Raw genomic sequence first — 18,135 nt, 5'->3', positions numbered from 1 at the left:
AGAGCAGGAAATGGCATGGCATACTCTGTTTTTAGGCACGGCATTGACTATTTATTTAGAAAGTTCTGCTTCTTTTAGAAAATCAGACGTTTTGTTGAATTGGTAACAAGGTTCAGCGGCTTTCAGTGTCCACTCTCAGCCGCTGGGTTAAAACGGTTATCATCGTGGCCTATCAAGCAGCAGGTACTGCCCTTTCTGAGGGTATACAGGGTCAGTCAACAAGAGAGATTCCCTCTTCTTGGGCTGCCTTCAAAGGGGCTTACCTCAAATACATTTGTGCAGCTTCTACATGGGCTAATCCTAATACTTTCATTTCTCATTATTGATTAAGTGTGGGTGATTTATTTTCTTCCTCTTTTGGTACAGCAGTCCTATCAGCGGTACAATAATGTCTGTTATTCTATTTTGATGGGCTACACATGGCATGCTCAATAAATTCATGGAGTTTTGCATCTAACACTTGTGTATGGATCAATTTCCTTGCTGCTTGGTTTGTGGCTTGGGTGTACGCTCACTCTGTTAGGACTGTGGTGAGGAAGTCGGATGAGGTAGTTAATGACTGTAACTTCCCGGTAATCTTCTTTACTCCGAGTCATGGTCTTCATCGCCACAGTCCTATCTCCCCTCCCTGGTGATTGGCAAGAGGGAAATTGATATGTTTATGTATTGGGCTTGGGTACAACAGGAAATGGTGTGTGTAGGCTCCGCGTCTTTGTTGTCAGGAATGATCTCTTCCTTGAGCCAATTTTTTAGTTTCATTTTCGTTTTTCCTGAAATAGCAAATTCTATCTGTGAGCAGCTGTGTAGCTCATTGTGTTAGGAGTGTGTCAAGGAAGACTCTGATTCGAAGTAATAGCAACAAAGGTCACTGGTAAGTAACCTAGACGTTTACGATTGCATGCAAACTGAAAGCTTAGAACGTTTACACACTCTTACAGGCATAGTCCGAGGTCTGAAAAACAAAGAATCCCCCATTGTTAAAAAGTTGCCCTGTTTTCGAATGTGTTAAAACGTAACAGCGACAGAATTTGAATGTTTTCCTGTAGGCGTAAGTATTTATAACACAAATACTTCGCAAATAAGTAAACAGACTTGAAGCAGTCGGCACTGCAGCTCAAAGCGTCGTCCACGCCCCCTTCATAGGCTGAGGCGCGCAACTTTGACGTCACTGCAGGGCGCCGGTCGCAGGTTGTCCCTGGCTCCGCTGGAAGGACGGGAGGAAGCAGGAGTGAACATGGCAGTGGCATTGACAGCTTTTAGAGCAGCCGGGGGTGCCCTGCTGGGAGCGGTGAGAAGGGGAACGAGAGGGAGGGAACGGGGAAAGAGGCAAATGACCTACAGAGCTCAACCGTTGCTGATGGTTTGATATTCAATCTCAGGGTGGTACACTGCCGCGAGTGAGCATGTCAAGGACTTAAGGGGGGATTGAAGTTGCTTTATTGACTGAGTGACACTTTTCCAATAACTGTGTGAGTTCGACCCCCCCCGTCGCTCGCTTCAGTGTGAGCTGGTATGTGCCTCGCCACTATGTCTGCTCCTAGATGAGATACTACCCCTGTGGCTAAGGCAATTTATTCCCGTTGCGCAGCCCTACCTTTTAGCTGCGAACTAGGTGCCTTCAAATATCGATGGCAATCCTGTCAGCCGTAAGGAATGTTATTGCCACTAGACTATCACAGCCAACCAGACCACGCTAACCAACCTCCTTCGTAGTCACCACTTTACAGTGCTTTTCTATTTGATATTGCTGCCAATCCTAACGAAGCCGGACTGTCTTCCAAACAGGAGCAAGTTATGGTAATTGGGACGATGGCTTGGGGTCAGGTGAGACTCAACTCTGAATTGCATTAGGGAATGATTTGACTAGACAATCGAGGATAAACTCTAATTTGGAGACATCAGTCTGGGTAAATGTAAGGCGTGTTTGTGTGACCTAAAGTGTGTGGTTAATTTATTGCGCTAGAACAACCCGGATTGTTACAGATTCATAAAACATGCATCATTATCAACTAGACTAGAGGATCATAATGGTGGGGATTGAAATAGCATAAGGTTATGGGATGAGTAGCATGTAGGACTGATGTGCTGCATAAACCCATCCAGTTTTTTGTTTCACCTACAGACCGCTTTAAATGGTTGTTGTCGAAGACCTATTGTTTACAGTACATGATGCCCCTACCATTATGACTACAAGATTTCGGTGACACAGCATGCTTGAATCAGCCGCATCATGCAAAGAGATTGCACAAGCACATGGACTTTTTGATTATTTGATTTTTAGCAATGTGTCCGACGGTAGATCAGAGCGCATTGCAAATCAGTTACATAATTTGACATATGTCCCCTCCATAAGCCTTGACGTAGCTTAGTGAATGCATAGCACCAACGTGAACAAGTGTCCATAGGTGTATTTGTATTCTCAAATGATTTAAAATACATTTCTGTTTTCAATAAAAGATGGGATTCAGAGCAAATAGTCCATTGTGTCAAAAGAAATCCACGTAAGGGAGAATTTTTATGGCTTAACTTTGTTTATTAGTATTATTATTATAATGATGATGAGTTCCATAAACACTGGCCAGTGGGGTGACTTAAAAATGTTTGAACAAATGTAAACACCCCATGTACCCACCCAAACACCCCTCTCCTGTCCCTTACCCATCGCTGCTTCAGACTAGGGATGTAGTTTGCATCAAAAGTCATAACAATGAATGAGGGTAGGATGTCCACCCACTGCGGACCTCTGGTCTATCTTAAGGAGGGGAGCTATAGTGCGGTACTGCGGACATGGTGTGGGGTATGGTGTTGTGAGAGGTGAAGCACCCTGAAGTACTTAGGGCATGTTATTTCCCTGAACTCCTGCAAAAGGAATGCTCTGCAGGGGCCCCAGGTTTTCTCAAAGAGGGCCACCCTCCCCTTCAGCCTGGCTGAGATTTGCGCTGTCCACAGGAGTTTCCGCAGTCTGTTGAGCCACGCACTGTAGTTTGGCTTTGTGTCCTTTCCCCAAACAGCTGTGATCTCCTGTAGGCTGCAATAGAGCCACGGAAATTGCAATGTCACCTACTGATCTTAATAGGTAAGTTGGCCTGTTAGGTAAACCTAGGCAAATGTATGCTGAGAATTGCAGGATATCAGTAGAAAAGATGGCATTTATATTAGTTATTACTTATTGCATTTCCGGGGGAGTTTATGGCACCAATATAGGAGGTGCCATAAACTCTCCCACACCCCTGTAGACTACATATGGTTCTAGCTATGTATGCAAGCTGGGGTGTAATATCAATACAATGTAGATTTTGTCAGGGCCTTCTTGCCTTTACTGCTCAAGGCACAGGTGCTTGTTCTATAAAACAAAGTCTATCCATTCCTTCTCCATGTGTGAATACTCCATTTCTACGTCCCACTTTTCTGTGCTTGAGATTTCGCTGGATGAGCCATTTTTTTAATGGCTTTTCTAAATGTACAGTAATATGTGCTTGTCATCATGATTGGTGAAGACCCATTTCTCAAACAGTGTCAGCTGTATTGGCTTGGGACTTGATAGATGGCTGGGTCAACCGGTGTCTGATTTGTAGATAGTGTATGCACTCATTCTCCAGGATACCATACCTGGACTTAAATTGCTTGAAGGTTTGCAGACTCTCCACGTCATAAAAATCTTTTACCCTCTAGCGATCTGCTAGTCTGCAAATTTATTACAGGTTAATGTGGGGTAAATTCTGGGTTATTGGTGTCATAGGGGAAAGCATTGTTATAAGACCCTTGATTACTTCCACCCTGTCCCATGCTTCTAATGTGGCACTAGTGAATTGGGAAGATTACACCTCAGTGACTGCGGAAAAGTACATGCCTGCTTATTGTTTAACAAAGGGACCTTCCATGTATGGTTACCTGCAATGTGCTGGTTAATAAAGCGCCATTGTTTCTCAGAGATGGGCCGATGCCACTCCACCATATGACACAGTTGTGCTGCCATGTAGTAGTGCATTGGATACTAGGCTCCCTTCCACAAGTGGGAGAGAAGCCTGTCTTCTCGGAATTTATGCTTTCTCGCCCACCCCCTCCTAGAAGATCTCAACACGTTTCTGTAGCTTGTTGATCAGTCTTGGAGGTTGTTGCAGTGGTAATATCTGTGTTATGTATAGTATATGCTATGTGTCCTGCAACCATAACCTTCCCATTTGCCTACTTTGCAGCTATTTACTGGCTTGGTGTAGAAGGCCATTGTAAGTCTGTGGAGAAGTTTTAGCAGTAGACAAACCTTGATTCCCAAATACTGTATGTGTTAGTCGCCCAGGCGATGGTGGAATTGTTTTTGTAGGGTGTTGCAAGTTTCCTGGGATGCAGTAAGACTTTGAAATTTGTGATTTCTGTGTGTTCATTTTAAATACAGATGCTGGGCCAAATACCCGTAAGTCATGTAGGATAGCTGAGATAGAGCACTGTGGGTTAGTTAATATTATGAACACATCTTCAGTGTAAAGAATGACTTTCTGCTCCTGGCTTCCAATTGGTACCCCCCTAATCAGCGGGTTTTAGTGTATAGCTACCGCTGTTGCCTCCAAATAGAAAGCGAAGAGAAGTGGGGATAGAAGGATGCCCTGCCCCTTACCCATACGCACCTCCCGGGGATGATAAAAGCACACCATCCATGACAACTGTGCTCCACATGTACCCTCTGAGTGTCCATTTCTTGAACTTGGGGTCGAGGCCCAGACTGTTTAGTACCTCTTGATGGCAGGAGTAGTTCACATAATCAAATGCCTTTGCAGCATCAATAGAAAGCAGAAAGTTTGGTGCCTCTGCCTTGTAGTTTTGATGAGAATGCGCAGTGTTCTTTTAGTGTTAGCACTACATCCCATTTCAGGTATAACCTGCTTATAATGTGCAAGCCTATGTGTAAAGATCTTGGCATTTAAATAAATAGGATATCTGGACCTGAATGATGCACAACGCTTCAGGTCTTTGTCTAGTTTCTGGATTAGAGTGATGACCACCTCATTCAGAGTAGGTGTAACGGTGCCTGTCATGGTGAATGAGTGGTATAGCTGGGTCAGGAGCGGAGCTAGGAGGGGCAGCATGTTTGATAGAATATTTTGGCAACGCCACCTGGACGTGAGGCCTTGCCAGAAAATAACTAGGCTATCCCTAAGATAACCTCTGTGACCGCAATATGCTTCTGTAATGTAGTGGCCTGTTGAGTCGAGGTACGGCTAAGATTGTAGGTTAGTCAGCGGTATAGAATCTGCAACGTACAGCTCTGATTAAAAATGACGGAAAGGTTTCGCAATCCCTCAATACCTTCATTTTCATTTGTCTTGTCTGCTTGGTAAGTAATGATTTGTTCTTTAGCGTCTGTTTCATAGCCCTCGGTTTACAGGCTAGCAGTCTGCCAGCCCTGTTTTCCCACTCTGTAACATTGCTGACAAAAGCGTAGGAGAGCTAATTCTGCTCTATCCACATCTTTGAGTTGCTGTGTAGCATGGGTTAATTGTCACTAGAATTTACGTGAACCTGAGCGGTTACGGCTATGTTCTGATTCTTTCGCAAACACAACAAGATTATGGATGGAGTGCTGAAACTTTTCAGCCACTCGTCCCCTGTCATGAGATCTGGGTTTAATCCATCATACTTTAGCTCACTATGCCACCCCAGTTTGGAGCCAGCCATATGCAAATCAGTCTTGACTCTGCTCCTAATGGCAAAAGTCCAGCCTGAACTGCCAAGCCTGGTCCTTCCTGGGCCGGAAACAAGGAACCTGGGACCAGTTCGAGGTATTACCCTTCATCGGCCCGGCTAGCATAAATTTAGTGGCACAACGAGCAAGGGACCCACGACTGGGAAAACCCATGGCCATTTAGAGCAAACACTGCAAGATGATGGATGGCATGCTGAAAATGTTCAACCACTCACCCCCATTCAAGAGATTTGGATTTAATCCATCGTTCTTGTAATCACTATGCCACCCTTGTTTGGATCCAGCCATATGCGAATCAGTCTTGACCCTGCTCCTCCTGGGAAGAGTCGCTGGATTGAGTAGCTGCCTCCGAGGCAAGATGGCTGCACTGTAGTGAGGCTCTGCCAGGGCTAACAATCCTCTAATAATCTGCGGGCCCATCAGACCCCAACAACGACAGGGTCTTGTAGGGGAACCTGAGAGGAACCTACCGGTATACTGCAGTACTGTACTGCGGGTCTGCTGTGCCAGAATTGTGACATTGGAATTCCCCTGCGTAGCACCCTCGAGGGCGCACAAGATGGCGGCATGTCCTAACTGCGGTGCTGAAAAGTGAGGACTGGAACAGGACACTCGCTGTGGCTCCGGGACTATTGCCGCGGTGCCAGATTTGGGCCACAACTGTTAGTCAAGTGGGCTTCGCCAGCTGAAGACAATCTCACATCCATCGTGCTGGGCTGCGGCGCTGCGAGGTTGCCGTGGAGCGGAGCTGCGAAGGACGTTGTCAGCGCTAAAGGGCATATTCTCCCTGGAAACTGCTTGGCAGATCTACAATAGCAGAGGTCTTTCCTGGTAATTGTGGGCATTGATGGCATTGTGTGCATTGTTGGGCTGTGCGAGTCGGGGTGGAGAGCCGGTGCACCCTGCTTTCCCTTGGTGCGGGGGAGACCGAGAACATGATCCGCGCAAGAGAAGTGCGGTTGTTCGGACCGGGAGCAGCATAGCTGCTCGGTGTCTCGCGGACTGCCGCGCCGCAGGTCTACACGGCGCCACGAGCGGAGTTGAGTGACAACACTTGCCTGGTCGCTTTTAGGCAGTGCTCTGGGGGGCCGCAGACGGTGGACGAAGCATCAAAGCGGGCTGATCTCTCGCTGAGGACGGGGAGAGCGAGTATGTGGCTGTCCCTTGTGTCCGAAGTGTGCTGGGAGATAGATACAGCGGGGAGCAGCACAGCTGTGTGAGAGGCCCTCAGGGATCACTACGGACTCCCAGGCAGAGCGGTAACATGAGAGTGGACTGCAAGGTGAGGCCCGGGGGGCGATTGAGGGCCTGCTCCTTGTGCAAATGTATGGTTCACTTGTTACGGCTGCACTGTGGTCTGCAGGTGCACTGCTCATTAGTACTGTCTGAAAAGGCTGGATACTCTCTGAAGGCAGGCATATAGCAATATCAGTGGCACTCAATTGGGCCTGCTGAGGAGCGCAAACAGAAAAGCAGACGGTGGTCCTTATAAAAGAGGAGGTAGAGTGAAGGAGGGCGTTCAAATCCAGAGTCACCCCCAGGTAGGAGCTGCTGTTTTCCCATTTGATCTCGTCCCCATTGAGGAGGATCTGTGGATGTTTCCTGTTCAGCTTCCTGGTGAATAGTGTTGCTGTGGTTTTGCTTGTGTTCAGGGTGATCTGCCAGTCGCTGTACCATTCGGCGAGTCTGCAGAGCAATGTCTCAAGGTTCTTGGCCACTTATTTGTCGCTGAAGGATTGGGAGATGACTGCAACATCATCTGCGTAAAGGGCAAGATCAGTCTTCTTTAGGTCCGTGGGCGTGTCGTTTGTGAATATGTTGAAGAGGAATGGTCCTAGGATTGATCCCTGAGGCACTCCAGCAAGAATTGGGCATGGCGTTGAGCATTCTTCTCGCACTGCCACGTGAAAGGTCCGTTTTGACAAGTAGCTAGACAGCAGCTTGACCAGGTAGCTTGGAAACTTGAGCTTGATAAGTTTGTAAAGCAGTCCCTCAAGCCATACTCGGTCGAATGCTTTGGCTACATCCAGAAAGACTACTCCAGTAGACTTGTTGATGTTGTATCCATGGCTAATGATGTCCACAACTCTGAAACTCAGCTGGAGAAACCACATAGAGAATACCTGCCAGAAAGCCGCAGCCAAACTGGCTGCATTATACCCACTCCTGAAGACCAAGTCGATGCCCATGCAGAGCAAGGTGCGAGGAATCACCGCAATAATTTGACCAACTATGACATACGCTTCACCAGTTTGGTGTGGCTGCCGCCCGCATCTTCGGAAAGACCTACAGAGCAAGGCATTACGGATTGCAGCAGGTGCTCCTATGTTCACACGAACAGCAGACCTCCACAGAGACCTAGGCGTTGAGATGTTGGACGGCCATCTCCTCAAACTCAACAGGACATTCTACAAAGGATTGGATCAAAAAGAGAACCGACTGATCAGGAAACTCGCAGACATCGCTACAAACCCATTTGACCGCTACCCGCGGCCCATCAAAGCGCTAACCGTGTGAAACTGATACAGCAAAGCAGCATCCAAAAACTTATCACTGTCTGAAGGCAAACGCCCGGCAGGTACGCAAAACTCATCACTGCCTGACGGCATAATCGCCTCGGCAGGCACCCAAAACTCAACACTATCCGAAGGTACTAGATAGACTAAGACGAGACTCTTTGAGACAACATGCTGACAATTCTGCAAACTCAGTTGACCGCTACCCGCGGCCCATCACTGAGCTGACCTTGTGATACAACCTCAACTGTGACAAAGCCTCACACAACAATAGGGCAAACTAAACAGCGACTACAAATAAAGGTGGAGTAATGAGACTACTGCCTCGGTATCCAAAAACTTACCACGGTCAGAAGGAATCTGACAGACGAAAACAAAACACAGGAGGGCGTTCAGCCGTGCAGCAGGGCGTGCCCTGCACTCTCTCTACTGGGGGGGCGACCGTAGACCAGTGAATTAAGGGGACAAGTACACAACTGCTGTGCTGATTGTCTGGGCCATTTCCTGTGCTACACTTACCTCCCTACACGACATCATGGGCAAGACTGATAAGCAACAACCTAAGTTATCGTTTGAATCTCGTTGCTCGAGTCGACCTGCGGGTACCCATTTTGACATGGAATTAGAGCAGGCTCAGCCACAATCCTCCACCCTGGAGGTCACGTTACAGGCTATGCAACAGAGCCTACAAGCCATTGATGGCAAAGTAGACAACCTATCCCTCGATGGAGAAAATGGCAGCCACGCTGGATAAGCAGGGGGAGAGGATGACAGCAGCAGAGCAACGCCAATCAGCTTTGGAGGATGAATCTCATTCTACGAGGGGCTAAAGCAGGAAATTGAGAAATTGCTGGAGGTCATCAGGGCCAAGAATGAAGACTTGGAAGCGCGTTCTTGGAGGTGCAACCTACGAATAATGGGAGTTCCCTGCAGGTTGAAGAAGGTATCGCCCTCCCAAGATTGTGACCGCTACGGGATACCGAGGCCTGGGCCCGCAGTAGCGGGACCTCCCGCATCCGGGATCCAGCCGATCCACTCCCGCCTGGCTGTGGCTGTTTGGGGCACCGCCGCGATTGTTTTACCACTGGGGCGGCCCGACACAGCTCTGAAGACCCAGGACGACGGAACTATTGAGGCGAGGGCAGCGACATGCTGGTGAGAGAGAGGCTGAGGCTGCAGGGTGAAGGTACGCGCTGGCCGCGATGTGCAAAATGGCGGCGGTGCGACTGGCATAGTGAAGCCTCTCACTCCACCTGCCCCCTCGCTGCTGTTTTCATGTGCCTGCAGCTAGCCGTGGCCTGAGGTGGGACCTGTTATTTAAAGCGCACGGCAGCAGGGCAATCTGTGACCCCGACCTGTGGAGGTGAACATAGCCTCGCTTTTGCGGTACTTTCAGGATCTTGGTGAGCACTGTTGGGGACCGGGGCATGCCAGCCATGGAGCAGCTGTTGGCAGCAGCGCGCCCCTACCTGTGACAGACCCTCCGCCTGCTGTGACAGCCAGCGGACGTTTACCCCACCCTCCTGCCATTTGTATACTGAGGCCCATACAACAGCCTGAAGCCGGGACCTGCAGTTGCAGCCCTGCCGACTGGCAGCTCCAGCTATCCTGCCGCTGCTTAAAAGTGGCGCTCAGACCCTGCGCTGCTGTTAGAGGGGCGCACCAACCATAATGGGAGCGCGTGAAGGGAGGGTCGCATACCACAACACCATAGGCATCTATTGTGACCTCGCCTAGACAGACTGCTGACAACAATCTGCGTAACACTTTCAGGCCGTTCGGGGGGTGCCAACTGTGGTTCTTTGAATGGCGGCGACACAGCCTCTCTGTCTACTCCTCCATTGTGTCCCCGTGGAACCCCCCGCGGGGCTTGGCTGGTCACCTACGCCTTCTTTCCCCACAGATGAGATCCGGAGCGGATTGGACTGTGACAAGTGGCCTCAGTGCTCAGTGAGACACACCCGAGGGGGCTGGGGAGGCCTCTGTACTTGAGTTCCCTTTGTATTATTTACCTGCTTGGGCTCCAACCTTGTGGTGATTAGGATAGGGTGCGAGACATTCATTGTCATTCTTATTAGACCTGCCCTAGAGCAAAACACTTCTTCACCCAATCACCTATCCTATAGCCTGCGCCCATCAGTGACCCGCTTCAGCAGCTATAATGGAGCGCAATAAGGGGACCGGGACCAGGGGACCGAAACCAGTCCAAACCAACAAGCTGGATCGGTATACAGTGACCAAAGACTTACAGCAGGGCCGTCCATCGGATGAAGCAGCAAGGGGAGGCCCTGGTGAGGGAGAGCCTTAGATCTCTCTCAGACGTCATGGCAGCCATCACAGGTATCCAGACCTCCCTGGACGCAGTGGCTATTGACATTAACCTCATCAGGGCAGACATGGGGAAACTCAACAAAAAAGTGAAGCAGGTGGAAATCACGACGACTAGCTTAGTGGGTGATGTCACGCAGTTGCAGAGGGAGGTCCAGGGACTGCGGGAATCCCGAAATCGCACAGACCTCAAGTTGGATGACTACGAAGGCCGACTTCGCCGCAACAATCTCCGTATCGTAGGAGTTCCGGAAAAAGCAGAGGGGCAATCTCCAGACCTGTTTGTTGAGGACCTTATCCTCAAACACCTGCAACCCAAAGGCCTCAGTAAATTTTTTATGATCGAGCGGGCACACAGGATCCTGGGCGGCCGACCCAAACAGGGCGCTTCCCCGCGGCCCATGTTGACTCGTGTCCTGAACTACAGGGACAGTGATGTGATCCTCCAAAATTCCAGGGCCAACGCTCCCCTACGATATGAAAATGCTGAAATTTCCTTTTTCCCTCGACTTCATGCAGAGGGTGCAGCAGCAGAGGAGATCATTCCTTTCTGTTAAGCGCGACCTGAGAGATAAGGGGACTGAAATACTCGATGATGTTTCCAGCGCGCCTCCGGGTCGAGGCGTAGGGGAGAGGGTTGTTTTTTGATCGTCCTGAGGCAGTTGCGGATTGGATTGACTTCCAAGGGACTAAAAACCCAACGGAGCGAGTTGCTGGAGGCCATGCGGACAGTGGGCCAGCCCGAGGCAGAGTTTCGAAAGAGGATCGCCTTGTTGAGAAGTAAAGTGAACATTTGGTGCGGGGCTGGTTGGGGCGGAGGGATGACTATACATAGCTTATCGGGGTCTGCTGCTTTACCTGTGACCTCACGTTTAATGTTTAACAAGGGTGTGACCGTAGTGTAGCATAGGGCAGGACGCAGAGCTAACCGCTTTCCCCCCGTTTTTTTCTTCTTTTGAATTTTAGGGCGACAGGCACTCTGCTGGTTTTTCTTTCGATGGGCAGTTTCAAGCTCAGCGGGCAAGGCAGCGGGGTGGGGGTTGTTGGGTTGGGGTTATTTCTTTAGTTGTTCTGTGTTCGTTATTCTCGACATTATTTTGATGGTGCAGTCCCGGTCTGTGGCTGTTGCCACTATGGCGCTCAACAAGCAGCATAATGAGTGTGCAGCGAAACAAGGAAGTCAAGATCTTAAGTTGGAATGTTAACGGGTTGGGGGATAAAATCAAGCGTAGTATAGTATTGCAATATGTAAAGAGATTGGCACCGGATATTGTATTGCTGCAGGAAACTCACCTAATTGGAAACACATGTAAAGCGATGCACAGGTTAGGCTACTCGATGGTGGCACATGCTGGCTTTGCGTCCAATTCCAGTGGGGTGGGCATCATGCAAAAGAAGTTGTTCCCCCTACTACCTACCTCCACACATATGGATGACCGCGGCAGGAATGTTGGTGTCACGGGCACTTGGGAGGGCCAAACCATAACCTTTGTCAGTGTATGCACCGCCAGGGTTACAGGCCGCCACATTTTCTGATCTTAGCACAGTACTGCTAGCACTACCGGATGGGCACCTTGTGCTCGGTGGCGACTTCAACTCCATAATATCGGGATCTTTTGACAGACATCCTCCACGCAAAATCCCTCACACCGCACACTCCTTATCTAGCTTCTTGGAAGCGATGGGGTTAGTGGATGGTTGGAGAACGCACCACCCGACAACCTTCCATTCTGGTGCTCATAACAGCCTATCTCTCTTGGACTATATAATTGAGATGCAGCATCTAGCTAGGGGCATTTCTGACCACTCCCCCCTCTGGGTCCACATTGTTCTCGACCACTCCCAGGCTGGACGCGTTGCCCCCATTAACCCCTGGTATCTAAAAAAAAACCGAAAATACGCAAAAACCTGATCAAATCCATTGACAATTACTTTTTAGAAAACGACCATACTGTTGACTTTCCGCAAATGTTATGGGAAGCCTTTAAAATGGTGGTCCAAGGTGAGGCTCTCTCTCTTATAGTGGGATCCAAAAAAGACAAAGCTAAAAGACATCTCTGATGTTGAGCAGGAGATTTATCGTCTTGAGCAGGACGTTAATTTTGATCCGTCACCGGATGCGCTGCATACACTGCATCTCAGACAGGACGAATACAGGGCACTGGTTACCGACCGTGCTAAGTTACTGGGGCAAGACAGACTAGGCCGACTTTACGACTGGGGAGATAAGGCGGGGAAATTAATCGCCTGGCTGGACAAAAACGAACATGCCAGTAGACTTGCCCCGGAACTAACTGGCGCTGAGGGATCCCCCATAACAGATCCCCAAGACATAGTCGACCACTTTGGAACGCACTTTTACAAAGGCTACAGCTCCGTCGCACCATATTCCGAGGCGGACTCTTCCGAGCTTCTAAGGGATATCGCCCTTCTAGTGTTGTCCGACGGTGACCGGGCATTCATGGACAGTGCCCTCACCGCTGACGACATAGCGACCGCAATCATAGCGCTTCACTCTGGCAAAGCTCTGGGCCCGAACGGTATCTCGATTGAGCTCTACAAGCTCCGTCCGGACAAATTAGGCCCATACCTGAAGTCTATGTTCGAGAACAGCCTGGAACTCGGGTCACTTCCCCAGGATCAAAGAATTGCAACCATTGTCGCAATCCATAAGGAAGGGAAACCCCCAACTGACTGCGCCTCCTATCGTCCTATCTCGTTGCTTAATGCTGAACCTAAAATCTTGGCCAAAGTGCTTGCAAATAGGCTGCTGAAGGTGATAAACGGTCTGGTACACCCGGATCAATCTGGGTTCATGCCTAGGAGAAGCACTGCTCTGAACCTGCGCAGAGTCCATGGGGTCCTGGGTAGGGCGCCAACCATCCGTGAAGATGCCGTCATTGTCTCCCTCGATGCCACCATGGCTTTCGACACAGTTGAGTGGCCCTACCTCTTCGCTGTCCTCGCAAAGTTGGGGCTTGGGCCGGGTTTCAGCCGGTGGGTGCGCCTGCTGTACAGCCTTCCTATGGCACAGGTAGTAGTCAATAACAAAAAATAGGAAACCTTTTTACTTAGCCATGGGACCCGTCAGGGATGTCCCCTCTCTCCCTTGTTATTCGCCATGGTGCTCTAGCCCTTTGCGGCTTGGATTCGTCCGGACGTAATGATTTGTGGTATGCGGTGGTCGGCATGGTGGGAGGATCGTATCTCCCTATATGCTGACGACATCCTTCTATATCTTATATCTCCCAAACAGTCCCTTATCGCTGTATTTGACATCTTGGCCATCTTTGGCAGATACTCCGGGTTCTGTATTAATTGGCAGAAATCTCTCCTATATGTCATCTGGGGAGACCACCCCCGATACCTTGAAACTGCCCCATCCCAATAATTACAGAAGGATTCAAATACCTGGGTATATTCATCTCGCTTGATAGCTCACTTCGATTCGCCCGCAACCTTGTTCCCCCGCTGCAAAGGCTCAAACGTGATATTGCCAACTGGAAAACACTTCCATTCTCTTTGTTGGGAAAGGCTGCCCTTTTTTAAAATGATGTCCCTACCCCGTTTCCTCTACGCTCTCCAGAACTCGGCCGACCCTGTCCCAAACTCATACTTCAAAGAAATAGAGGGGCAACAGTGGGACCTTCTCTGGGATGGGAGACCACGTATCACCTTACCAAAACTTACGCTCAGCTGGTATGATGGGGGAATCTGCTTTCCCGACATCAAAAAATACTATTGGGCAGCACATCTTACAGCAATAAACCATTGCACCTTTGGGCGGCCCGACGACCCGGGGTTCAACATGGACAGATGGATCCTCTCAAATGGAACCTACAATGCAGCCCTATACTCTAAACCAAACAGGTATCCACTTACTGGGCCCACTAACCACTCAGTCAAGATCTGGCATTCGGCAACCACATCATTAGGCTGGAGCAATAAACTGACTCTTGCCACGCCCCTGTGGGACTCCCTGAGGCTGGGAGACTTGGGCAATTCCAAAGGATTTGATAGGTGGAATCTAATTGGCATCTCATACATTAGAGACCTTTGGGACAAAAATGACGTGAAGGCCTTTGACACCCTTCAGAGACAGTACAAAATAGCAGAGTCGGAGCGTTTTCGTTACTTACAAACCCGACACCAAACCCGACACGCACTGCGCACAGCATTGCCCCGTGACTCCTCCCCGCCAGAATATTCCCCATTAGAGGACAGATTACTCGATGGCCACCTACCTGATAAGGCTTTCTCTTTGACTTATAGAAAACTCATTAACAACATAGAAGATCCCCTACTGTCCCTACGAGAGAAATTTGCTTGGAGATGGGTTCGAATTAGATGACGAAAACTGGCAGGCGGCAGTCTCCTCCCCCAAAGCAGTTCCCATTCCAGTGCGTCTCCGCCTGGTGCAACTAAAAATACTACATAGAATTTACATCACAGGACCCCAATTGATACACATGGGTGGTCCATTAGAAGGGTCCTGTAGGAGGGGGTGCACCCTCACGGGCACGTTCATACACATCATATTGCATTGCAACCCAATCCAGGAGTACTGACGCAAAATTCACGAAACAATAAAACAAACACGAAACACTAAAAATTTAAATTAAGCCAGAAGCCCCTAGATGCCTCCTCAACATCTGGGTACCCACGGACCTTAATGCATACGCCATACAATGGGTCACAGTGGGCTGTATGATTGCTAAGAGAAATATCGCCCAACTCTGGGGGGCGCCACATGCTCCTAAGGTTGCGGATTGGATGAAAGATCTCGATTGGTGCATGCTAAGGGGAAAAGACAGTGTACGCAGCCCGGGGATGTCCCCGAAAGTGGTCTGAGATTTGGGCTCCATGGAATGAACATTGAGGGAATATATGTGCTCCCCCCTGTGATCCTGATTATGATGATCCCCCCCGTGATTTCCAAACATTATCCTTCTGTCTTTGTATTTGCCTTGATTTCGCTGTGCCTCCTATTATTGACCTATGTGGAATTGTACCCTTATGTCGAGCATATTTAATAAAAAGATTTATATATTAAAAAAAAATAATGGGAGTTCCCAAGAGTACGAACACTGGCCGCCTCGAGGACTATGTAGAGGATATACTGAAAGACCTGTTCGCAGCGGAGAATCTTTCCCAGGTACTAATTGTAGAACGTGCACCCAGCCCACCTCCGGGTGCACCACCGCACCCTATCGTAGCAAAGACCACAGTCACCAAATCGGAGCGGCAGTTTCAGCGAGTACAGGACCAGAGGAGCGCAGTTGGTATCTGATAAGGTTGGGCTTCTGAATTATCTCTCCTCCATTCCATGCTTCTATTGTGCGCTTCTGCATTGGCTTCCACTCTGCACCCTGCTTGCTTCCTGGTGGCTGTGGCCTACTGGAATCATTATCGTGCCATGCCATGTTCCACTTGCATTTACCACGTCTTGTGCCACATTTACTTCATCCTGAACGTCCTGGAGAATCTATGCCTGCCCCCTCTGACATACGTGTCCTCTACAGAGAACCCTGCGGTCCACGAGTTGGCCTTTATCAGGTTCATGAACTTATCCCTCAGCCTTATGATTCTCAACTATCTCCCCTGGATGATGACTGGGTTAAACACTGTTAGTTCTGAGGATCATCCTCTGCACCCAAGAACTTAATATGAAAATATCTGGATTGCTGACTTGCAGCGTACTATAAACTTCTGTGAATTGAGAAAAATAATTCGAATTACAAACTGTGGGCTTCATGTCCTGGATGGCAAAGCTCCTGGAATGGCCTGTGCTAGGCTTTTACCTTAGATTTGGGGCAAACTCATGGCCACAGAGAGAAAACAGTCTGTTCCCCCAAACTGATGCTCTTAGTTCCCATTTAGTACTCTTTTCTTTGTCTACTTCCTTTGCTCCTATCGCTCCTATCCCCTCTTCCCTGAATCTCCCCCCTTGCCTGCTACACCACATAGCCCCCTGTCCTTTGTGCCCTTTGACTAAGCACTCCTTCTCCCCTTGTTGGGGAAAGATCCAATATTTGTACTCCGGAGTCTCCGGGAACCCACTGAGAGAGTCCACAGCGCCAATGGAGCCACTCACAGTTGAGGTATGGTATGGCACCCCTTGCCAAAGCACTCCCTCTCCCCTTTTTGGGGAAGGATCCAGTATGTAGGCCTTGGAATCTCAAAGACACCTCTGAGAGAGTCCACTGTGTAAAGGAAACCTCTCACAACAGAGATGGGGAAATGATACCACTTCCCCTGGGATCACAGCTTATTGGACTTTCGACGCAGCTTTGACTTGTCTACTGGTTTGTGTCCCTGTCACTCTCCCCCCTCCTCTTTCCATGCTGTGTCTATCACCCTCCCCTCCTCTTTCCCTCCTTCATTCTCGGTCTACTTCCCCTGCTCCTACCCCCTCCCCTGAATCTCTCCCCTTGCCTGCTTTTTCCCTTATGTATATGTCCTTATTGTCTATCTCGACCTTACATGTAACTATGTTGCCATGCTCTAACAACTGTGTAACCTTTATAACGATGTAACCTGCAACTATGGTCTGATACTCATGTAAAGCGCTCTGATACCTCTGGGTCTAGCCAGCGCTATATAAAACCTTTAAACTAAATAAAATAAACTGTCCAGCCCGAACTGCCAGGCCTGGTCCTCCCTGGACCGGAAACAAGCATCCTGGGACCAGTTTTGAGGATGGATTTGGCCTAGATCTGTGATTGGGGGTGAATGTTTAACAATGTTCAGCATTCTGTCCATTATCTTTTTGTATTGCAGTGTTCGCCCTAGGTGGGATGAGTATGCCCATATGTGGGTCACGTACTCACTACGCCACTGGATTCAAGCAAGCCTGACTGATGAGGGGTGATACCCCGAAATTGGGCTCAGGATGCTTGTTTTCCGGTCCATGGAGGACCTGCCTGGCAGTTCAGGCTGGACTGTTCCCATGGGGAGCAGGGTCAAGACATATTATCATAAGCTTGGGTCCAAACTGGAATGATGCGGCGAGCAAAAAAACTATGGATTTAGGCCTAGATCTGTGACAGAGGTGTAATTGTATGACAATGTTCAGCATTCGTCCATCTTTTTCTGTTCCTATCTTCTGATTCTTTCACTTGTTTTCCAGCTCTGGTCTTTTGTTGTTTCTCTCAGTGCTGTATTTGGCTTCCAATGATATATACATTCCCCTCTTATGACTGCTTTAAGTGTCTCCTATAGGGCCAAGATGTGAGATACTGAGTGTTCAGTTTCTTGGAAGAAATCTGAGATCCTCTGTCTGATGTAAGCACTTGTTAGTTTTTCATGAGGTTGTCATTCAATCAGTACAACTGTGTGAGTAAGGTTGGCGTAGCTGTAGTATAAGACAGTTAGGTGAGTAGTCGGACAGCGCTGAGACCCTGAACTATATGTTGTGTTCTGGCCACTATCTGATTATACCATGGAAATAATCAAGCCTGGCATTAGTCTGTTGTAGAGAAGAATGTGTAGTGTCTATTTCTAAGGTTCTGAAGAGTCAAAATATCAGTCCAGCTCAGATCTCCCAGCAACTCCATCCCTGCCTTGGACAGGGACCCTGTCTGCCCACCCTTT

General features: G+C 48.9%; 1 protein-coding gene across 1 annotated transcript in view; it reads left to right on the top strand.

The window, feature by feature from the left end:
- Positions 1 to 1,132: 1,132 nt before the first annotated feature.
- The window catches only part of NDUFA10 (NADH:ubiquinone oxidoreductase subunit A10), a 171,775-nt gene continuing 154,772 nt past the window's right edge, over positions 1,133 to 18,135 (top strand). The window contains exon 1 of the mRNA XM_078681409.1: positions 1,133 to 1,288. Coding sequence (XP_078537535.1) covers positions 1,235 to 1,288 — 54 coding nt within the window. The 5' untranslated portion in view covers positions 1,133 to 1,234. The remainder of the gene's footprint in view (positions 1,289 to 18,135) is intronic.

The sequence above is a fragment of the Lissotriton helveticus genome, chromosome 3_1 (assembly GCF_964261635.1).
Source record: "Lissotriton helveticus chromosome 3_1, aLisHel1.1, whole genome shotgun sequence".
Classification (NCBI taxonomy): domain Eukaryota; kingdom Metazoa; phylum Chordata; class Amphibia; order Caudata; family Salamandridae; genus Lissotriton; species Lissotriton helveticus.
Note: the sequence above shows the minus strand (reverse complement) of the source record. Positions and strands in the feature narration are given on the sequence as shown.